At 48.0% G+C, this 17,961-nt stretch overlaps 6 protein-coding genes across 6 annotated transcripts; 2 read left to right on the forward strand and 4 right to left on the reverse strand.

The window, feature by feature from the left end:
• Positions 1-155: 155 nt before the first annotated feature.
• Positions 156-5,628, reverse strand: BO79DRAFT_239368 (uncharacterized protein). Its single transcript, XM_025684911.1, has 10 exons — positions 5,408-5,628; positions 4,510-5,353; positions 4,153-4,450; positions 3,827-4,119; positions 2,764-3,785; positions 2,372-2,713; positions 1,714-2,322; positions 775-1,651; positions 412-720; positions 156-357 (listed from the first exon to the last, which is right to left on the reverse strand). The coding sequence occupies exons 1-10, from the start codon at positions 5,578-5,580 to the stop codon at positions 175-177; spliced, it is 4,950 nt and encodes a 1,649-aa protein (XP_025536915.1). The 5' UTR covers positions 5,581-5,628; the 3' UTR covers positions 156-174.
• Positions 5,629-6,358: 730 nt separating this feature from the next.
• On the reverse strand, positions 6,359-7,870 carry BO79DRAFT_239369 (ubiquinol-cytochrome-c reductase cytochrome c1; the record flags this gene model as incomplete). Its single annotated transcript, XM_025684912.1, has 3 exons — positions 6,359-7,388; positions 7,450-7,471; positions 7,544-7,870. 3 exons carry the CDS (start codon positions 7,868-7,870, stop codon positions 6,544-6,546), a joined length of 1,194 nt encoding a protein of 397 aa, XP_025536916.1. The 3' UTR covers positions 6,359-6,543.
• Positions 7,871-9,242: 1,372 nt separating this feature from the next.
• On the forward strand, positions 9,243-10,766 carry BO79DRAFT_257587 (uncharacterized protein; the record flags this gene model as incomplete). Its single annotated transcript, XM_025686254.1, has 2 exons — positions 9,243-9,346; positions 9,452-10,766. 2 exons carry the CDS (start codon positions 9,243-9,245, stop codon positions 10,764-10,766), a joined length of 1,419 nt encoding a protein of 472 aa, XP_025536917.1.
• A 369-nt stretch (positions 10,767-11,135) lies between these two features.
• On the reverse strand, positions 11,136-12,257 carry BO79DRAFT_199645 (uncharacterized protein; the record flags this gene model as incomplete). Its single annotated transcript, XM_025681433.1, has 4 exons — positions 12,204-12,257; positions 11,891-11,943; positions 11,692-11,809; positions 11,136-11,624 (listed from the first exon to the last, which is right to left on the reverse strand). The coding sequence occupies exons 2-4, from the start codon at positions 11,941-11,943 to the stop codon at positions 11,136-11,138; spliced, it is 660 nt and encodes a 219-aa protein (XP_025536918.1). The 5' UTR covers positions 12,204-12,257.
• Positions 12,258-12,456: 199 nt separating this feature from the next.
• Positions 12,457-13,505, forward strand: BO79DRAFT_271268 (NmrA-like family protein; the record flags this gene model as incomplete). Its single annotated transcript, XM_025687348.1, has 3 exons — positions 12,457-12,561; positions 12,617-12,849; positions 12,897-13,505. 3 exons carry the CDS (start codon positions 12,457-12,459, stop codon positions 13,501-13,503), a joined length of 945 nt encoding a protein of 314 aa, XP_025536919.1.
• A 3,472-nt stretch (positions 13,506-16,977) lies between these two features.
• On the reverse strand, positions 16,978-17,670 carry BO79DRAFT_110041 (nucleoside 2-deoxyribosyltransferase domain-containing protein; the record flags this gene model as incomplete). The annotated part of the gene is made up of 1 exon (XM_025677913.1): positions 16,978-17,670. A coding segment is annotated over one exon (693 nt), but the record flags the coding sequence as incomplete, so codon positions are not given.
• Positions 17,671-17,961: the final 291 nt, after the last annotated feature.

Here is a 17,961-nt window from a genome sequence, read left to right on the forward strand (position 1 = left end):
TTATTATCTTATTAACAAATGCAAAAACTAAATTCGGAAGGAATGATATACCTAGAAGAATGAAAGGTACCTCAGTACAGAGCAAGTAGATTCTACTTCTGAGTCGGAAACGCAATATAACAAACTTCCCCATAAAGGTCATGAAAATACAAATGCCACTCTCGAAACATATCATCAAGCCGGAACAACCGACCACCCCTCGGCAGTAAATAGTAACTCCTCTTTCACGCGCATCATTTCTGGATCCACGTAAACCTTCATCCTCATGCCCTGCTGTCCTAGATTATACACTCGGAAGATCACATACACCATGTCCATGTTATCAGACTGTGTCTCGCCGTTGGACATCTCTTGCATCTGCTATAGGTCAGAAAAGTCATATGACTGGAACAGATTTGTAGCTTCTCTTACCCGTCGGTACTGGTGCTTGCTCATGAAGAAAGGCGTACGGTTGTCCGCAGTAGAAGATTTGACTTCTATGTAGAACCGAGGTGTCTTTCCCCTCCACACATCATCCCGTAGGTATCCTTTGTCTATGAAGAGGGAGGTGAGAACTCCATCCTGATCATTGTAGGTAATATCTGCTGTCTCACGACCATGCCATGCTGTCATGTTGGAATACTCGGGGAGAATTGTGACGAATCTGCGAATCACGCTTTGCCAGTTGTCGCGGGTGAAGGCAGGTAGGGGTGGGTCTAGTCTTGAGAGGAGTTCGAATACCTGCTGCGATCAATATATATTCTTATTGGTAAAAGTATAGATAAGATGACTTACGAATAGTTCTCCGGCTGCACCGACCTTGAAGTCCCGTTCAAACTGGTCAGAGGCCCGCAGACGAATGGTCTCGGAGAATGCAACCGATGTGATTGAGTCGTCCAGACCTGCCATGTTGAAGGTACCTTGGCTGGGGAATATGGCATTCCTAGCAGACGCGAGCACAGATGAAAGCAATTGGTAGTATTCGGGGTCGGCTGTCGTGTTTGTATAATTCTGTAGGAGCACTGGAGATGGGCGAGCTACAGGGAGGGACCGCATTGAGGCAGAGACAACAGTAGTTTCTGACACCCAAGAGTCTTGTCTCGGTCGAGGTGGCGTATGTACGGGCCCATCACGCTGAGGGGTATGCTGGACAATAATTGAGCTGTTACTAACGGCAGCCGATGATAAATCGCTGTGCGATTGCTGATCTTCAATCTCTTGTGTTTGCTGGCTTTCATTCTCTGCCGTAACAACTGTGTCGTCTGCCCTCGCAATGGACATAATACCAGCGAGGTCCAAAAGATCCGAGACGTACTTGCTCTTAGCATGCAGGAGGGTCTGGATGATAGTGACGAAGCTTTCGCTGAACTCGTGGGTAATCTGTGTTAATGGGTTGGTCATCATCCACTGCAGCAGAGCCAGTGGAATGCGGCCAAGAAAACAGATTTCTTGAGTTCGCTTGTCTTGTGGAATATACACAGTGAGCTGGCCATCTCGGTCATCGAGGTGCAATTCACTCCTAGAAACTTCTACCTTGATATCCCTCCCATCCTGATTGAGATGAAGCTCAGATGAGATCCCGTTGGTTTCTTTCATGCTGATTGATTTGAGGGCCTCATAAAAAACATATTCATCCTGAGCTACTCGAGGGCTCTTGAGATGGACTGCAACGCTATAGTAATATCATGGTCAGATAAGGCAACAAACATTGTGTTTTGGAAGTGCATAACCTACCGAAGGAGCCCGTGTGCCTTTTGAGAAATGTCGCGGTCAGGATTAGATAAATCTCGAGCGTGGTCTCCCCCCACCATTGTGATCTCCTTGATACACAACGATAAGTAGCGGCCATTCAGTCCAGTCCATTGGATGAATGGCTCAAGGCGTGGGACTTCATCGACCTCAAAATCTAGCAGGTTGGCCTTCGAACTAAAGTAACTGAAGAGGTGCTTGCGATCTGCAATTGCAAACGCACTCGCAGAAGTCTGAAGCTGCACACCACCGTGCGGAAACCGAACAGGAAATACAGCATAGTTTATCACCTGCTCAGCAGGTGCTATATCTGCCTGTTGACCCTGGAGTAAAGAGTTCAAGGTCCAAATCGTGCTTTTGACCTCGGCCACGGAAGACGAGCCCGCCCGACCCTGGTCTCGCAGCTTTTCGACGACCATTTGCATGGTCAGGGTCTGAACTTCCAAATAATGGACAAACAGTTCTTGCAAGTCCTGGTAATGGTCATTGAGTGCAATGCGACCAGGAATAGAGGTAGCCGTTGACCAAAGGCACTCCGGCGTGGTGTACCAATTGGGGGGCACATAGATGAGAGCATCTTCAGAAAACCGTTTTCTGAAGGAATAAGCCAAGATCTCTATTATGAGGTAAGTAAAAAACTTACCGGTAAGTCGTCAATGTCCTTGGAGACAGCCTTTTGAACATTCGATGCAGATTCAAATATACTGAGCTGATTTGGTCAAAATCGCTACACTTGTCAGACTTCAGCTTCGCCAGCTCGACCACGAGATCATCCGCTCTAACATCGGGGATTTTGAGCGTCTTTTGAAAGAAGTCTTTGAGATACACAGCATCTGCCTGTTTTTGCCGACAGTATTCTGTAAACAGTGCCTTGAGGGGGTACTTGCTCGCCATATGGTGTGGTGCTTCCCAAAGACAATAATCCAGATTTGCACAGGTATGCAGCGGAATCCAAATGTATCTGTCACGCTTATACAGACCGTCCCTATGTTTAATTAGCAATCTCCAAGAACTGTCTGGGTGGTTAAAGTATACCTAACTGCATCTGCAGCAGACGGATTGGCATGGCATTCCATCTGCATGTGGACATAAAGGTCAAACATCTGGCTCGCTTCAGAGGCCCCATCTTGCAGAGCATAATCTAGATAATCCAGTATGTCAAGATAAAAGTGAGTTTGAGATTTGGGATGACCAAAGTCAAGAGCCTTTGTCAATACTATCCACTGCTGTGTAAGGCTCCCTCCATCCATGGGCTGATCCAATTGCAACCACGGGAAGAACTTCTGGTCCTTCAGGAACCTTGAAACCGTCGCCCTCCGGTCCGGGATGGGAATGTAGGTACTGCCCAATGGATATCTCGAGCCATTTTCGCAGAGTACCTTGATCTTGCGAATCTCATCCACCAGTTCTGGCTGTCGAATGATCCTAGACCCGTCGACCGCCCAACAGGTTAAAAGCAGCCCCATGAATTTTTCCGGTCGGTGCTGCGCGACATAAAGGCATTCTCGCCCTAGTCTGGCTTTTGACAGGCAATCCCTCGGTTCTATGAGTGAGACGGTCTCCCGGACATGGAATACCTGTTGTAGCCACTCGATCCATGTTCGTTGCTCATTTGGAGGACACGATGGAGGATCACGTAAATATATCTCCTCGTTAATGAACGAGACGTTTAAGCCTGGAGCTCCGCCTTGAATGGGTTCCAGCAGTGCCTTCGCACCATATGGATCATCATTGGGAAAGTAGACCGGGTCGAACTTTGGCTGTTTTATCTGACCCTTATGATCGAAAAATGCCGGGCCCTTACCGTTGAATAATTCCATGAGTAGAGCCTGAGAGCTAGTGGAACCGAGACGTTCTGTGAAATACAAGAAAAGCAGACGTTCCCTCCACATGGGAGTAGCAAAAAGCCCCGAAGACTTCTCCTTGATCAACTTCCGAACGAAATCGACAGATGCCTGCTGGACCCCTAGATCCTTGAACAGCTGTTTACGCTGTGGGTTACTCGCTGCCCGTGGAGTTACAAGGTCAATTCCAAGGCTGCTGGGGATCTCGATACACTAATAGATGAAAGGTAGACAGCCCGCTTCTTGATAGACACCCATTTGCCCGTTGTCAGAGGAATCAAGGGCAGAGCTTTGACCTCCTCCATACAGGTATCAAATCCCAAGCGAAAGGAGTGGCTGAGGGCTGTCGCAGCAAGAGAGTGCCAGTCCTCGCTGGTCTCCCTGTTCTTCATTTTGGAATGTGTGGATTGAAGGTCCATCCTAGCCCTTGCAATCATGTCAGACATTGCCATAAAGCTTAGCCCATAATCCATGAGCCGCGCAATGTCTTCTTCCGCATAATGGGCAGAAGTATACTGTTCCCGTGGCAAATCTGGAAAGAGAGGGTCTCCAGATTTATCATACCAAAAGTCCTATAGACGCCGCATCTGCTCGATGGGATACCAAAGTCCACTGGTACGGCCTTGTATAATCGGACTCGATATCAATCGTGACTTCAACTCATCCAACAGGTCCACCCAGAAAAGATCCCAATGATGTCCGTCGCGTTTAGGAAGGTAGCGCATCCATGTATATCGTAATGCAGGATGCTTGCACATCTCTAAGATCGCTGTATTGAAGGCGTTGGCGATTTCAGTTCGTAGCTTGCGATTTCGCGCCGAAGAGCGGACGATATCCTGTCGGCTTGCATCGGTAACGAAGTCTGAGTGGATCAAAAACTGCCAGGCAAGGTCAACGCAGACATTCATAAAAAAGCATCTCACTGTAGAATGCTTACGGTAAACCCCATACTGCGGACGGGAAGGAAGGCAAAAACATCCTGTGGTTCAATGATCGGTACAAAATCCTGGCTCACTGGAAATGCGAGTATGATGTCTGCTCTACTATACGCCAGGGCCCCCTCTTCCTTGTCAGTATATGTACGATTCTCACTTCGAGGAAGGCCGTGCGCGATGTATTTGGTCAAGTGGTAGTTCCGCGCGAGTTCCTCCGTTGTACCATCTCGAATGACTGTTTTTCTCAGCACCTTGTGATTTTCGTTCTGGCTGCTAATTGCAAACACCGTTGACGATATTTGCTCTTCATTATCGTCATACATAGAGACTTCTAGCCGTTGGAGGTTCTTTGTGAACAACAGCAGGGTGTCCTGAAGATCACGAAATTGTTGCATAGCGGTTTCACGCGGAGCCGTATCCTCATGGAGATAGAGAGTGATTTGGGTCATCGGTCTCTGCAGCTGTTCCTCAACGTCCTCCCAAATTGGGGAGATCATCCCCATTCCCGAACCTCCTGGCTTATGGCGGAACGAGAAGGAAAAGTCACCAGACTGAATATGCACTTTCCAGGCTACCATAAAGACTGATTTGAAGCCAATGCCTTTCTCACCAATGTAACCTTGTGCACCTGTCTTGGAGCTCCTTCCGACATCGCAGATCGCCACAAGGTTTTCATGTGTGAAGCCATCCTCATTGCAGTCTATGACAATACGACGCGGGTAGACGTGGAAGGCAAGCGAGGGAACAGTTCCGCGCCCTCTGGCTACCGTGTAGTGATTATCATCGGCGTTTTGCACCAGCTCGAAAACGAAGCGCGCGCTGCTATTGTAAAGGTTCTTGGACAATCTGGTGGCGTTTGTCAGAAATGACTAGTAAGTAAACCCAGGAAGAGCTGCTAACGTCACCACAGAAGACCCAATCATCTCATCTTTCCTTAGCATCGCTTCCTCGACTTGGCGACGGACCTCGTCCGACATCAGACTGAGAACATCTTCTCCGAGATATCCATGTCTCTCGGAGATCCCCTGGACCAACTTGCGGGCCCTTTCTCGGCCTGTGACTGGATCAGACATGTGAAAGCACCGATACTGGAAGCAAACTGCAGATATGATGGCAAGGAGAGAAGCTTCGAGTGAGAAATACGAAGAGGAAGGAGCGCCGGCGGCATTATATTTCACACTACTAAAGAAAGGGGTTTAGAATAACGCTGCCTCAACCCGTCCAAGAGCGGCACCTTCAGACACCCATGGATGAGCGGCACAGCACTTGCCTCTTTTGTTGTTTCACTAGGCCCAAAGGTTAGTGGTCAGGCTGTTAGTGCTGGGGTCAGTTAGCGCCAGCCTTGTGCTTCGCCAGACAGTATTCTATGCTACAATGTCTCTCATCACGACGCCCAGCTAGTAAATTAGTCTTTGCACTATGGCCAATAGGCTAGACTGCACCGGAATTGGGCGGCTATGCCCACTCCAACCTGAAGTCGACGAGCCGTTCTACGAGGCTATGTACATAACAACACTATATTGTTATCCAATAGGATTCATCAACTAGTACCAGTGGGCCTCATATCACTAGTAGTAGTTCCCCTCCTGGTTTGTGTCACTAAAGGGAACCGACTGCGTTAGGGCCACGCCGTCACAGCGCGTCGCGCGGCGTTGCGTCCAACCAGATACTCACAGTGTCTAAGCCACACCTTCGGAAATTGGAAGTTGACTGTGATGGGACGGTGATCACCGTGGAGATCACATTAGGAAGTAGAAAGACATCAAGTCCTTTGGACAATCCATTCACATTAAAGCAAGGACCTTGTTTTTTCTTTTTCTAGCGTTTTCATTGATCTTCTCTCTTGACCTACAATATTCTCGCGGCTCAAGAATAGGTGTTTCGATGATGTGTTCACGGTATCTCCCAGCCTATGCTGTGCGGTACCTGTGACCAAGTACTGTCCATCCATGGGGAGTTACGCCCACTGATCAGTCGCTAGGATAATGAATACGGCAGTGCTCTTCAATGCTAAATCCGATCATCGCTCATCTGTCCTACAAAATGCGAATTAAATACATGAAGCGCCGCCCTACCACACATACGAACACCATAATAAAACAGAAGAGAGCAAAGATCCCGAGACGAAGCGCTAAAGCGTTTTTAGCCAGTCTGTCTTGAGCCCAGCCTGAAACGGTTCCAGTAAAGGATGTCCATTTGTTGCCAAGACGCAACCACTTTCGCCCAGTCTCCGACTGAACCTCCTCAACTCTGAATATCTGTTCCATCGACTCCTCTAACAAGAGGCCCATCATAAGCTTATTTTCCCTATCATCCTCGACTGTCTTGGCTCTCAGCCTCTCCTCCCGACGAGTCAAAAGTTCGCGCTCTGCCTCAATGTTTCTGAGATGACAAGCTAGATTTTCTTCCAGAACATTCTTGTTGAACTCGAGGATTTGGATCTTATCCTGCAGATCATGATGGAGGTTCTCAAGCTGTGAAGTGCGTGGGGTATCTCCAAGAGTTTCAGTCAACTGCTTGGCAATCCCAACAAGATCGCAAACCCCGCGTGCAGTCGTCGGAAGTCGATGTACAGCAGTATGGCGCACTTTCACTATTTTCGACAGGATCGACTCGATTTTAAGGTCTGTTGGGTGCAGAGCCTCTTCTGGTATCTGGGATGTCCATCGGAAAGGATGCTTCGTCCACTTGGTCAGCTCAACAGCTGCAGCACAGTCCCATCCGTTCCTTTCAAGATAGTTAGGGAGCCACTTCTTCATGAAGTCGAATATGCACTCCTCTAGGACTTGCTGCACATTGGTCAAGATTCGATGCTGGGCATGATAGGGCAGGTACAATGGGAATAGCGAGGCTGGGGGTCTCTCAGGGGTCAATGTTTCATCTGCGAAATCCACGTTATTAATGAATAGAAGAGGACATCCCGCCATCTACACATTTCATACCTGAATCATTGTCCTGCTCAACCTTCATGCCCTGCTCAACCTTCATGCCCTGCTCAACCTTCATGCCCTGCTCAACCTTCATGTCTTGCTCAACCTTCACCTCTTGGGTGAAATCAACATCTGCTAGTCCAGGGGCTGGAACTGCAACAGCGTCTCCTCGGTCGTCTTCTCCTTCACTCCCGTGTTCTTCGTACGATTGTGAAACCACCTCGAGCACTTCTTCATTTGAGCGAGACGCTTCCTGTTCAAGCACTGCATTCAGCGTTTGCCGTACGGGACACGGGTCAAAGAGACCAGGAAAATAGGCTTCAGCCTTGGCCTTCGAACCGAAAAGGCCTTTCTCTAGAAGAAGCTTGGCAATCGACACTACCCTAGTGAGATGGTAACCTGGAATCAGCCTTCTCAAGGAGCTCTCATGCATTTCCAAGCGTGTGCGGATAGTCTTCGTTTTCCGTATGCTTGCATTCGCACCGCTGAAGATGGCCCTGCAGGCAAGAAAGATCTGCCGTTGCTCATATGTTGAAGCTGCTGGCATGACTGGGCTGATGTAATAGGGGCTGATGTGATATGATAGGGCTGCCAGTAATGGGAGGAAAGAAGTATGTTGTAACGATTCTACCGAAGAATAGAACCGAAGAATAGAATCCCTAGAGCTGAAAGAATCCGTAGACTGCAGAGAAGAGGCTTTCCAGGCCTGTCACTGGTACGATAATTAACCAGGCTTGTTGCTTCACTATATATTGGACACCCATCTGCAAAGTATCGTCATTTCTTCTCCCCAGCGCCTATGTGTGGCTGGGGAAGTGGCTGTGCCGGACGAGCCCAAAGGGAACCCTAACAAGGCTGTCTATCATACAAAAAGGCGTTAGCGGTATTCTAGACATCGCTGGTCACAATCGTTAAAGTGATTGGACGTCAAGATATTATTCCTTTGCCGCCGCAGCAGGCAGATGCAAGTTGACGCAGGCGCCTAGCAGGGGTGTCCGGCGGGGTATGTGTACAGCCTCGGGCAAGCTTGCCGGGCAAGGTGGCATAACGGCATCAGTATGTTGGCTGCCACAGCCAGAAATACTGCCAGCGAGCTTGCATCCTTAGCAGACACAACAGATTTCGGACAACATAATTGGGGTTCCTTCCGGTTAGTGCTGAGCCGTCCAACAGCTATCATGGTGGCACCTAGATGCTATGCTTCATGTACTCCACCTAAGCGCTTGGTTATCTGTTAGTCACTCATATCGATAGGCTCTCAGCTCCTGGGGGTATTTGATGCAGTCCCTTGAGAAACTGTCATGCAATACTCCACCGGCAGAAAGCGCGCAAGGCTGAATCTGTTCCAGCTGTCCTGAAAAGGAAGTACAACACCACCAACAGTTTCGCTGTATAGCTCACAGGGTGCTACTGTAGGCAATAGCATCAGCTGGCGCTTCGCAGTTCCATGCTTTGCTCTTGAGCCAAATGGGTATGCCATGCTGCCACTCTTACAAGCTGCCTCGTTCCAGCAGTATAGAACCCCGCAACTATTTTGCGTGCCAACACACACCAACATGTCTCCAGCATCGTAGCCTTGCATGCAGCGATAAGTATGACGTGTCCGTTGCGTCTAGGGGCTGGATTCATCCCCGCGGTGGCACCCAAATCCTGGGGCTGTTTATTACCGCGTTGGATTCCAGATATGAAGGCGTTCTCCCAGACTTTCAGACACCACCACCATTAGGTGCCAGCACACTCTCGACACAAGTATCACCATGAATAAAAAAAAGATGTTAAAGAAAAAGGCAAGATCTACCACAGTCATGGCGGAGGAGCCTATACCGCCCGCACCTGAGGATGGCATGGCCGAGCAACCAGTGGACCCATTTATCCCAGAGCTCAAAGAATATGCCCAGGTAGCTGAATGGTAAGGGCCATCCCTCTCTCTTTTTCCATCCTCGCACCTCCTCGCAATGATATATTAGGTCTATACCTTCAGTGCTATTGAGTCGTTGCTAACATTGAAATGTAGTCCTTATACGACTCCCATCATCACCCTCAAGGTCAACGGCAGCTACTACAGGATTCCACAGCAGTACCTCCGACCATATAAAACTTTGCAATTCGAACCAGAGGTTATGTACAATGAATACTGGGACAGTGGGCGCCATAATCACCAGCTGTGCATTGAGCCGCAAAGTGCCCATACCTTCATTCATTACTTGTACACTGGACAGTATGAGACACTTAAAACCCCGCTCGGCATCCCTCAGTCAGCGGATGACATCCCCACAATACTCAACTCTCGTGATAGAGAAGAGTTCCAGCGCGCAGTCTATGTATATCAGGCTGCCGTTCGGTACGAGATTCCAGGGCTACTAAGCATGGCACAGCACTTCATGGCCCGATTCGCCGAGAGATTGTCAATAGATGATATTCTGCGTGCTATTAGACGTGTTTACGGAAGCCTTCTCTCGAACCATTGTGGATGCACGTGGCTTGAGGGTTTCGTTCGAGACCAATTGGATGTGGCTTTTATAAACACAGATGGAAAGCTGAGACAAATCATAAGGGACTATGAGGTCGGAAATAGTGGAAGCTTCGATAAATTCCTTTTTGATGAAGTATTGGCACTATACGAAAGAGAGCAAGACAGATTACACCACGTGAAGAGCTTGGCCAGTTCAAGGGGATATCATGAGCCTGTGCCTGATGCTATACTTGAGCCTGCTTGTGAGCCTGAGCCTGCGTATGAGCCTATGCCTGAGCCTGAGCCTGAGCTTGAGCCTGAGCTTGAGCCTGAGCTTGATCTTCCGTGTGACGATTCATGTGATCATGAGCCACTATTCAAACCCATTGAAGAAGAGCCAAGACAACCTTCAACTCCAGAACCGGAGCCAGAGCAAGCAGAGCCTACTCCTGAGCCTGAATTTATAGCTCCTGGAATACCCTTTCACCCTCTCTATTCGGACTGGGACGAACTCGGATACAAAGAGAGGAAGAAACGGGAGAAAAGTTTGATAAATATGGGACATCCTATCCCCAGGAAAGATTTCGAACTCCCTCTTCCGGAATGTGAACCTCCTGCTTCAGAACCCGCATTTGAGGATGATTGGGGAAACTGGCCGTCGGCGTCTTCCAAGAAAAAGAAGAAGAAGAAGCAAGAAATATCATCCTCCAACTGGGAATTTTCTACCCCGGGTAAGGATTTCGGATCACCTATCCCAACTGATGAGTGTCCTCCTCAGGAGTTTGAACCTGAGCCCGTGGCCGAGCCCGAACCCATCCCCAAGTCCAGCTCATCTTCTGGGTCCTGGGAGATGCCAAACTCCAGCTACAATGGATAAGTAGATAGAAGATAATGTAGCTCTTGTCAAGTGAGGATTAATGGAAGATATGGAAGGAGAGAGGTAGTAATCGGGAATTTGGAGTCTTGTTCATTTAACTCATTGGGCCTGCAGGGTTTTCAGCGCTATCTTAATAACTCTAGTATTTATCTAGGTTGACAGGGGAATTAAGGGGTCTATTTTCGCTTTATCATTTATCATGCTCGTGAAACGTGGGGCTTTATGGGACTGCTTACAATCTTATTTTTCTGGGGATTCCTTGTCCTCGCTTTATTGCGTATGCTAGTAAATTGGTACTCATTGCATTTTATCGAATGCAGCATCGACTTGGTCTATGTTTTTGTGCCGCTTTCAAGGAAGTTGACAAGCTTAATCCCAATAAGGTAATCCATATTCATCTATGCTCTTGTAGATGGCATTGAACTCGTACAGGCTTGCATAGGATCGATAAAATGGAAAGGTGAAAGTAGACCCCAAATCTACGATTAATGTACCTCTATAATTATCTTTCTTGACATCCTGGGGCATAATATAACCGCGTCTCGGAATGACGAAGTCTGAAATGATTTGCTGAAACTCTTCATCTTGTCGGCTTGGTGGCTCTCCTGCAATGAAGACTTTGACAATCGCCCAGCGGGCGTTATTCCAGCTTGGGTCATGCCTTTCTCTTCCACTTACTCTTTGAAGCTGCTGGAGTTGGGAATCAGTCAGATACATCCACCCATGACACTGCACTGCCCAGTGACCATTTTCGTGCAAATCGCATAGACGCGCAAAGGCACGTGCTTCACATGCAAACGGGCAGATGAAGGCCAAGGTTCTTTCTTGGACAGTGTAGGGTGCTTGGTAGTCATATAACTGTACGTACTTTTAGTCATAACAATGATTCTTAGTTTGAGTATGTTCCATTGGATAGGGAACCTACCAACTTCAAGCAGAGATCTCGCTTGTTGTGTTCAAACCGGAAAACAAACCCTTGCTGACCCTTGTCGATGAACACAGGCTTAAGAAAGTCATCTGCATGCCCAGCAAATCGTTTTAACCTGGGACTCCGTCTCACTACCTCCTTAATGTTGATGATGGAGGAGTCGCGGGTGGTTGTGACGTCCAAAATCTCTTCTGACAGGAATAGGTCAACTAAGAGTTCATACGGTTGTGCTTGTTTATGATTTTCCATCTTGAGAAAGATCTCAGCAGTGGCATTAGAAGGATACTGCGATTAGTTGATAAGAGAAGCATCACATTAGGCCGTCAATCAGGGACGATGCCCGTAAGGAGGAGGTCACATAAAGTGGCTGATACAAAGGAAACAGCGCCCAAACAAGTAAAGCGCAAGATATTTCGTTGTCACGTGTGTGGCATTCCTTGCTTTGAGTCACGTGATACAATTGTCCACCAATATCCCTTGCTGGTACTCAAAATCGTACTGCTTCACACTCTAAGTCCTTTGATCCAATAGACTAGAGGGAAGCATTTGGTTCTGCAATTTAGGAGAATGATGTGGGCCGACAATTTTGCGACTAGTCGGCCAAGCTGGTCCAACTGTCATCTCAGCCCTATCTCCGGTTGTTAACTCCGTCATTGTTTCACCAAACACAAGTACATTAAAGGGCGCTGTACCCCTCCACCTTGCTGAACAGATCACAGTCATAATAATTTGGCATCGGGTTCTTGGCAAATTCGTCTCAGGATGGTCAATGTTGCTATTGCGGGCGCGACAGGTGCTGTCGGGCGTACCCTGCTGGAGGTGATGGCTTCCCAGACCCGCCATCGGCCATTCGCCCTCACACGAAGAGTAAGTCAGCCTGGCTTACTGCGCTGCGTACTACAAATCAGCTGATTGTTCCTAGGATCCCAGTAGAGATGACCAGCTACCTGCCCCGACATTCCAAGTCAACTATGAAGATATCAATTCGCTCAAGTTATTCCTGGAAGATCACAGTATCCACACGATCATCTGCGCCTTTGGCATCAACGCTACCTCTCTCGCAGAGTCGCAACTAAATCTCATCAAGGCTGCTGAAGCGTCTTCAGTAACAATGAGATTCATTCCTAGCTCTTTTGCAATTCCTTATCCCGAAGAGTGAGTTTCCAACTTTCTGTTCATACCATGACCTCTAACTTGCGCAGTGACGTCTCTGTTCTTCCGCCTCTCGAACACTACTTTGCCTCTTTCAAGGCCCTCGAAAATAGTAACCTCGAATGGGCTCCTGTCTATAATGGCACGTTTCTGGAATACATCGCACCCCCAACACTGAAGTCGTACCATCCCCACAGTGTGCTGGTGCTTGATGTGGAGAACAATATGGCAGCCATTCCAGGGGATGGCAATGTGCCAATTACTTTCACGTACACTTTCGACATTGCGCGCTTCGTTGTTGCTGCCTTGGACCTCGAAGAGTGGCCACGGGAGCTTCGCATTGTCGGTGACGAAATGACATTCAATGAGTTGTTGAAGCTTGCCGAGGAGGTAAAGGGGGTGAAGTTTGACGTCACCCATGATGCTGTAGAGAAGCTCAAGGCATCAAAAATTACCGAACTACCCGGTCATGTCAAGTCGTACAGCAAGTTTCCCAAAGACAGACTTCAGTGGTTCTTGGCCATCGTTGAGACTTGGATGACTACGGGTCAGGCGCGGATTTCTAGGCAGGGGAGTTTGAACGAAATGTTCCCGGAAATCAAGCCTCTAACTGCTAGGCAGATGATGGAACAATATTGGAGGACTGGCCTCAAGTGATGATAATGATGGATTATTGTACCACACCTCCTCTCGAAATACCAAAAGCTCATAGGTCTGGTTTGGCTTAGCTCGGGCCACTACTAATGGTCCTGAACATTGGCTGCAGTGTATCAAAACCTTGAACGCAGACTTGATGGGATGAACTTGGTAATTCAGAGAGCCTAGTAGAAGCACGAAGATTGTTTCAGATGGATACAGACACCTAGTACACTATGTGTTAAGCAGTATGTTTGCAGACTTCCACAAAATCCTAACCACAACGGAGAATTCCATTCTGCATGTTTCTAGATGCACTTCCGGAGAATCCCGCTGTCTCTGCCTTTTGATCTCTCCTCCATATTATCGGAAGCTCCCTACACAATGTGGAAGCCTTTCAACGAGCAACCACCTTATAAAAAGGACTGCCGTTTCCCTCGGCTATCATCCTCTTCAGCATTGTCATCAAACAAGCCATCTATATACAGGTGAAGACCCTGGGAGGGAGAACCCCCATGGGCTTTTGGCGCTCATGAAACCAACAGAATGGGGAGTCGTTTAGAGGTAGAAGTTCTGTGGGACACAATAGTCAATCTCTACCCCCAATTGCAACAGCTTTCGCAGAAAATATGAAGATGAAAGCCCCAAGACCAAAACCATGTGCCGATATTGCAGCGACCACGCATGACTGGTGTTCCTCCTTTATGGTCAAAAAGATATGACCAACAGTGCCTCTTCCACATGCACTATCAGTCATCAGTTATAAACAAGTCTATATACTATCGCTTCTACGTCTCCAAAGTCACAGATGCGACGATACATACTCATTAATCACGAATCCATTGATACTTATAGGACAAGTGACATGGTCAATCTAGGGTTTAACAGCGTCTACACTAGCCCATGTGGGTGCTCGTCCCTTGGTTTCAGAGACAACGGATGCGACCGTTCTTAATCAGTGACGCTCAGTCTCGCCCACTGTGCCTTCTATGCGTTTGCTGAATATATAAAGAGAGATTCCATGTGCTCAGGTGGGGTTCTCCGAAGGTCTGATCGGAAAGAATTATATATTTTACAAGATATGTGACGTTCCTGAAACAACATGCGGCGTGGCCGTCGAGCAGCATACAAGGAAACACGCTCCAGTACCGCGCCAAGTAAACGAGCACGGATATAGCGCATAATCGTTGGTGTGATGCTGAATGCTCCTACTAATTCGCAAGCGTTTCATACCGGTACACCTCCCGGCACCATGAAGACATGACACCATCGAACACAAGGGGTTCATTCAGAAAGGACCAGAAAATATAATCTCTGGCAAAACAGATACAAATTACCCCATGGCTGCTTCGAAATCATCCGCACACTGACGACTGACTGCCTGAACAGAATCCCTGAGACTTGGTAATAGAAAAATAGGCCAGCAAGCCATTGTACTGCTACAGTGATTCCGACAAGCCAGTTAGAGACAACGCGCAGCTCAAGGATATACCTTGTCCTGGGCGGGTTTTGTATGATTCCGGCCTCATCTGAGGATCCCTGTACTCTCCAGGAGGTTCATCGTGCATCATCTCCCTAGTTGAACCATAGGATTGATTAACATTGCTCTATCATTCATGTCGCAGGACTTCGTGGGTGTCCCCGTCTTCTCGGAATCAGGAGTAGATAACGAGAATGTGGTGATCCCGCAGAACTCTGCACGTTTGACTGAGATGTGGACCTACATAAAGCATATTTGTATCGATGAGTCTGTACCGGCATACACTCCGTGCTCGTGCGCCGGTGACTGCCATGACTACTATTGCTGCCATCTATACTGTTAGCACAACTGCTTCTATCACGATTGAAGAGAATACTACCAAGAAGACCAAGAGAATATTACCATCCATCAGATCATGGTGCGTCTTGGTCTGTCAATACTTATATTCATCATCACTACTACCACTACCACATCCATCAGTACTGTCACCATATCCTCTCACAGTTACATCTACCGCTTCCCTATTATGGCTACCACCCTTACCCATTCTCTCTAGTCTCTAATATTGCTACCTTTCCCCTATCCAACGATTGCCAATGTTGTTTTCAATTCAAACTCAACTGCAATCTGCGACGTAATGGAACCTCGGATGGGGGTTCACGGTGCGGCTGTTCACATCAAGTCAGAGACTATTTCGGACCTTGCTGAACCCTCAGCTACGCGTTTGTCATACATGGGGGGTTGTATCTGACTGGATAGACAGAGAGAAGATTAGACCTGAAAGGGAAGATTAGGTAGTAGTAGTCTTCTTGGACTAGGATGGGGAAAGTGGAATACGCGAGAGTCCGCTTCAATGCCAAAAGTCCGATTCGAAACGGCGTATTTGCGCTGGAGTAGTACGGCTTATTCGCGCTGTCAAGAACAACCATGTGCCATGTGACAAAAGTAATATAGGGCTTTCCCAGGAGATTACGAATTTCACACTGGAAGATAGCTCGTCATCTAACCATTCCTCCTGCCCGTTACAGATAATAGCATCTGCCTTTTCCTGTGCAAATATGCTCAGAATGGTTAATGCAAGACAAAGAAAAGCCTCACTTCGACCAGATAGAAGCATACTACTTCAGTGGCTCAGTCAAAACGCCTTTCCTGTCAAGGGAGTCATACTCAATGAAGGACCTCTAGTTCCTTCTGACTTGGCGGCTTTTCTATCAATTCTTCCTCTCGTGAATTCCCACAAGAAGTATAGATCCGACACTGACAGATCGAGACGCTTGATCGGGCAAGCACACCTCTCAAACCAGGCTGTACCTAGATCCGCTACTTCTCAGTAGCCATCACACATGATATGTTGAGGGTCGATTGCGGAATCCAAAACAAGCAGCATATGTGGATTTCATTCCCAGCGTGTTGCACATCCCTTACCCTACTTCAACGGCTTTCTTCTTCCGTTGAATGGTGGTGTACAATGAGTTATATATATAGTTATGATGATGTTCATTTCCAACAGAGAGCGTTTGTTATATGACCATGCTGTTGAGTAGAGAAAATGGGATATCTCGAAGCAAATACTGCCCTAATGAAATGCAGAAAGATCTTGATGTGGTTTTCGGTATCTCCAGCATCTTTTATTATCAGTGCTCTACATTTCATTCTCCAGTGCATGGCAATCGGAATTGAAAGTTTGAACTAAACAGCAACTTATCCCCTATTTGATGCTAATCGTGTTGCCGCTTTCTAGCCATGGTCTGCTGGTCTGCTGTAGAGACATAATACTTACTAGTACTAATTGCCTCTACCAGCTACATAATATACTTCCAAACTCTCTAAACGTATATATTACATCGGGCTATGACACAGCAGATCCGTTGACCAAAATCAGGCTTTATCATCATGATCTATGATACTCCCCAGTACCCAAACAAAGCCCCTAAACCAAATACCAACCATTCCACAAATTCCTTCCAAAACTCCCCCCATCACCATCCAACAATCAACAATCAACAACCCCCCCTCTCCCTCTCCTTCCCAACCCTAATTCTCTCAACCAACTCCCCCACAACCCCCACCCCCTCCTCCAACCCCTCCACCACCTGCACCCCAAACCTCTCACAAACCAACCTCACATTCCCACTCTTCCAATACCCCCTGGGACAAACAACCACCACCTTGCTAGGCTCCCGCATACACAACCCCAACTCCAACAAACTGATCGGCGCCATACTCGCAGGATCAAAGTGAAACAGCACGATATCAGCCCGTTCCCGCTGCTCCATCTCCCACGAGACCTGTTCCTTGAACGGCGGGAAAGAGGGGTCTTCGCGCCACGAACTGTCCCAGTCTGCACGGAAGGGGTCGAGGATTGTTAGGTGGATGGTTTGGGGGGTAGTATTGGTGTTGGTGTGGGTGTTGTCTGGGTGTGTTTGTGGCTGTGGCTTTGGGAGGAAGTAGTGGGCTAGGTGGGTGGAGAAGGTATCGCGCCATGTTGGGGGTGGTTGTTGTTGGTGGTCTCGTCGGGAGGAAGAGGAGGAGAAGGAGGAGATGCGGATTGGATTGGATGAGTCTTTGCTGGTGGTTGTGGGTGAAGGGGGAGTGCTGCCGGCGAGGAAGATTGTGATGCTGGTTCGTTTGGGCGGGGTGGTAGAGGGGGCGTGAATGGTTTCGATGGTGAGATTGATGTTGGGGTTCATGATTTGGGTCTGGGTCTGCGGTTGGGGTTGGGGATCGGGATCGGATATTGTTTCTGGGGTGGGTTGGGTTGAGGGAGTGGTACTATTAGATGTTCGTTGTTTGTGGAGGCGAAAGGAGGGGGTGAATCGAGATGATGATTTGGACATGATGTGGCTAGTAGTCAAGTTGGTATGTGGGTTAGTTGTGAAGAGAAGCGGGGATGAGGGGGAGATGGTACACTATTACTTTTGGTAGCCATATCAGGATGTGATGGTGCCTTTATATATTTTCCAGTGGGGTTAGAGATTGCATGATAATCCTGTTACATT

Source organism: Aspergillus costaricaensis, assembly GCF_003184835.1.
Source record: "Aspergillus costaricaensis CBS 115574 unplaced genomic scaffold BO79scaffold_27, whole genome shotgun sequence".
Classification (NCBI taxonomy): Eukaryota; Fungi; Ascomycota; class Eurotiomycetes; order Eurotiales; family Aspergillaceae; genus Aspergillus; species Aspergillus costaricensis.